We start from the raw sequence: 4,977 nt of genomic DNA on the forward strand, positions 1-4,977 counted from the left end.
TAAATAAAAAACTTTTGAAATAAAATTAAAATAAAAAATATACTTTATCCATTTATTTAAAACTCAATTAGCATTTTAGAACGTTCAAATTTTATTATAAGATATCAATTATTAGTATAAGTTGGGCCATGCCCATATGCACCATATAATAATATATTATCTACTCCAAAATATGACAATGGTTCTATTATGCATTCACATGATTAGTTATAAATGGAAAATAAATAGAACCTTGAACGTGAACTGTCTTATAAAATCTAAAAAGAAATAAGAAATTGTTCTTTAGACCAACCATGATTGATGAAAGCTATTTCTTAGCTACCTCAGCAACAATTATATATCTTTGTTTTGTTTCTTGTTTAATTTGCCATTTTTTTTTCAGGCCTGCCCCTGATATATATATGAATTTTTTTTTTATTTGGACGGCATTGTGCTTTTATTATTAATAATTTATTTTATTAACAAAAAATATCTAGCAACATGCATCTTTTTCCCTTATTATTGCTATTATTTTTTTTTTACCTTGGTGCCTTTTTGGCAATAATCATGCCCATGAACCAACAGAGAATGTTCCTATAAAGTTAAAAGAAAAGGACTGAACCGAGAATATAATATATTTAATTATTTATCCAATACAAAATTTACATAGTCATGAAAATATTCTCTTCCAAAAGGTGAAGCTATATATATATGCTAAGGCACCAAGGAAAAAAAATGTACATGACTACTTAGTCAAAGTTAAAGGCTCCACAAAAATTAATGATAAAAAAGAAGTGTCACAACTACCAATTGTGGCATGTATATGAAGCTCTTTAGATGATGATATTACAAAAAAAACATAAGTTGTAAAAAATTAGAGTCTATGAAACTATGTTAGGAGATTTTCCAGAATCATCCAAGACTATTTCAAATAGATCAGCCTCAGATTCCTCGTCAAAATCAAAGGCTACATGATTTGGAATAATATTCCCTTTGGGTGTAGATTTACCATTATGCCACTGAGAATCAATCCTTCCCATGGAGAAGAGTTCCTTGCTATCATCATAGCCCAATTTTGCATTATGGGAATTTACAATTGGGCCCATGAAACATGGATTTGGTGTCCTATGTGCATTAGCAGGTTCATATTTGAACGAACTTTGTCCAAAATTAATCAAAACTATAATGTCTATATTTGAAGCCAATGTTGGATATAGTGGAGTGCTAAATTCATCTGATTGGCAATGGATTTCATGAACCAATTCTGAATTTAATGTGAAGAACACCTGTTTTTGCCTTGGATCAAATCCACAACCAATTACTTTCTCACTTCCTATCATCCATTCTTCTTCTTCTTCCTTCTTGGACTCAGTTACTAGTTTCATTCCTGTACAAATGGTTATTTTGTAAGTACATGCATTTGAAAAAAAAAATAGAATAAGAAAATTTCTTAAAATTATAAGATAAACAATGAAAATGAACACCAACAACATACATAAAACTTTTAGTGGTTAGCCATGAGGATGTCCAATGAGAGAGAGACACATTAATAATTATATTTAATATTATTCGCATAATAATTTATTTTGAATTGAAAAATAAAAATAAAAATTAAATTCTAAATTTTCTAGTCATACAAATTATGATATCATATTATTTTTTTAAATTAAACTGTTAAATAAAAATATATAAAAGTGTTGAATTAATAGTATTAGACACATTCACATTGAAAGTGGGTCCCACTATTTTTAACCAAGATTTGTTTTGTTGATCAACTTTTGGTGTTTATTATGTTGTCTAAAAATATTGCTTAATTGATAAAATACGTTAAATAATTAATTTTAAATTTAAAAATATAAAATTAAAAGATTTTAAATATTTTAAAATTATTATAAAAAATAGTTTAAGCAAAAATTAGACGCTAAACAAGATGCACCATAGAATTGGCTTAATAGTACACTAAGGCAAGAAAAAGTGCTTACTTACAAATACCATCAATTTTCTTATAAATAGTATGGAAAACATTTCAACTGCGCCAGTTGTTTTAACCGTTGATTTCAATTAATATATATTATATATATTTTTTATAATTCAGATCAACGGTTAAAATAACTGATGCACCGATACTACCCTTGAAATGTTTCCAATAGGATACTACTTATAATAGAGTTATAGTGTATGGCAATGTATTATTGTATTATAGTGTGAAACACTTCATGGTGGGCCTTTTCATAAGATTTGATATTTTGGGTGAGAAAATAAGAGATATGTCTTTAGCTGGCCTATCCTATTCTAACAAATCAACACAAAACACAAACTTTTATGATTTTGTGACTTGTGAACATGTAATGTAACAGATTGACATAGAAAGATGATAGAGAATTCAATTAACCTTCTTTTTCTCTTGACATTTCTAGGGTATCAAATCAAACATTTAAAGAGTTAAAAAAAATTGCCAAATATATGCTAATGTTCATGGAGTTAAAAAAGAACATTGAAAACAAATTTGCTAGATACTCTTATAAATATGTCTATACATAAAAATAACATTAAAAACTGTTAGATCATTTGACATGTTTGACTGAATATGTTTAATTAAATAATTATGAACTGTTGTCGATCAATTAAACATATTCAGTCAAACAATCTAACGGTTTATAATATCATTTTCGTGTGAAGATATTTTGACAGGAGCATCTACCAATAAATTTAGTTACCATCAAGAAAAACAGAGCCATTGGAGTTGAAGCCTATGCTTCCATGGTAGCTCCCAGGAACTCTCAAAGGAACATCTCCTCCTCCTCTTGATAGCCCCAAAGAAAACATCACCAAAGATCCAATCTTTCCATTTCTACCCTCCTTGCAACATTCAACCCTCATCATTTCTTCATCAACATTGTCCAAAATACCCTTCTTACAATTCAAACCATCATCTTGAACTAAAAGCTTTGTCTTCTCACCTTCACTACTTCTCTTACAATCATCATCAAAAGAAGAAGAAGAAGAAGAACACAAGATTGTAACTTCAAAATATGCTTCTTGTGGGAATGCATAGTTTCCCAAACAAGGACCAGGTAAAGGTAGAGAAGTTCTCATAATCATCATAGAAGCAGAGTTTTTCTTCTTCAAACCAGGATTGAGCCTAATCTTCTGCATAAACTCAGATGAATCCTGACAAACTTCAAAGGTTATCTCAGGCTCAATTTCAATCCCTCTTCCATGATCATCATCATCAACAACAGCACAAGCTCCTAAAAGGGTACTTGTTGTTGATCTTGATCTTGATGATTGAATAATGTTGTAACTCTTGTGAGCCATGAAATTAAATCTTGACCATCCATTTTCAACAGCATCAGCAGCAAGATATGGATGATCTTCCCAACTGAACAATGTTCTTGTTTTTTCCGAACCTTCAAAATAAACAAACAGATACTATATAGTATACGGGTAATACTAGGGAGACAAAAAAAAAGTCAGAACTTGGCTTATTTAGCATTCATTAATTGTCGCAACAATTAATGAATGCTAAATAAGGCAACTTATGGCTGTTTTTGGCTGATTTTCTTCGGTTACCAAACATTTTCCGTAGTATACTATGAAATAATGCACTATTAGGAATAATTAAAATAACAAACTACTACCTACTTACCATGAAAAACATAGAATTTGCTGCTATTGTTCTTGTGATCATCATCAATTCCAGCTTGATTAATGGTCTCCATTCTAGTGAAACTCTTTGGTTCAACAACAAAGTTTCTATGATGATCTTTTCTTTGATGACACCAACGCCAAATGAAAACCATGAAAAGGGTTGAAACACACCCCAAAGATGCTCCTAAAACCGCCACATGTATCCATTGGATCATATCTTATTTTCTTCACTTTTCAATATCTTAATATGCATATAGAATATAGTTCTTATTGCATATAAAAAGGAAGAAATTAAAAAAGCATGAATGAAGGAAGGGGCAATGGAGTATGGTGAAAGGTGGACCAAAGAAATGGTTTCAATCAATCAAAGCATGGATATGGTGCCAAAGGAGGTGTTACCAAACAAAACATTCAAAGTGCCACATAACATAAGCTTTTATTTTTTTTTTTTTTTTTTTTTTCTTACAATTTCTTGTAATTCAAGTTATAGTTCAATTTCAGTTATCCTTTGCAATTTCTATTTCTTGTTGAGTATGAATGAAACCATACAATATTAGTTTAATTGAATTTTGGAACCGACAAAACACTCCTCATTAATAAGCAATGAACGCGTTTCTTTCTTAATTTATATATCTTTTTGTACTTTTTTTTTTCAAAGGAGAGAGAAAATTCAATAAGGACTAATTAGAGTTATTATGTGCTTTCTCTCCATTGCAAGCATTGCCAAGAGTTTATGTAACCTAAGATAGTGGCCCAATTCTAACTACTAGATCTGAACTTTTTATTCATATTAAGCATAAAAGAAATTTTGATGTATTTTGTAGGAATTTTTTCTGAAATGAAATGGAAAAAAAAAATTATTATGTCCCAAAACAAATTAAAACCGTTTTATTTATCAAAATATTTTTTCTTTTTATTTTTTTAGTGTTGGAGTATAATTGATGTGTACCTCAAATTCTCCAATTTTGATTAAAATTGGTAAAATGAGGAACACGAAATCCAATCTTAGCTTGGATCGACCTCACCTAATTCGATTTTAGATCTAATATTTTTTTTTTATCTAAAATCCATTTAAGGGTAGGGTCTGGTCTCTCGTCAAGTTGGTTGCTGCACATACAAAACGAAATTCAAATCTCAGGTACTTGCAGACGAATGAACTGACCATTCAACCAACTCAAGTTGATTTCAATTGACTTTATCTAAAATGATATCATCCTTCTTTCTATTTACTATTAACCAGTGCAAATGTCTAAAATACCCCCTCTTATCAATTTATTATAATAGAGATTTAAGTTCATTTTTAAATGTTCTGAAATTTGTCTATCTATATTATTTAGAATTTCGATA

At 29.5% G+C, this 4,977-nt stretch overlaps 1 protein-coding gene across 1 annotated transcript; it reads right to left on the bottom strand.

The window, feature by feature from the left end:
- On the bottom strand, positions 733-4,089 carry LOC107605648. The gene is made up of 3 exons (XM_016307597.2): positions 3,629-4,089; positions 2,697-3,389; positions 733-1,366 (listed from the first exon to the last, which is right to left on the bottom strand). Exons 1-3 carry the CDS (start codon positions 3,843-3,845, stop codon positions 861-863), a joined length of 1,416 nt encoding a protein of 471 aa, XP_016163083.1. The 5' UTR covers positions 3,846-4,089; the 3' UTR covers positions 733-860.

The sequence above is a fragment of the Arachis ipaensis genome, chromosome B06 (assembly GCF_000816755.2).
Source record: "Arachis ipaensis cultivar K30076 chromosome B06, Araip1.1, whole genome shotgun sequence".
Classification (NCBI taxonomy): Eukaryota; Viridiplantae; Streptophyta; class Magnoliopsida; order Fabales; family Fabaceae; genus Arachis; species Arachis ipaensis.

Excerpts from the sequence above, each read along its gene's own strand:
- LOC107605648 (XM_016307597.2), bottom strand. The coding sequence starts at position 3,845 with ATGATCCAATGGATACATGTGGCGGTTTTAGGAGCATCTTTGGGGTGT. Across the intron at positions 3,390-3,628 it reads CAAATTCTATGTTTTTCATG|GTTCGGAAAAAACAAGAACA; the intron begins GTAAGTAGGTAG and ends TTTATTTTGAAG. Across the intron at positions 1,367-2,696 it reads TGGCTCTGTTTTTCTTGATG|GAATGAAACTAGTAACTGAG; the intron begins GTAACTAAATTT and ends CCATTTGTACAG.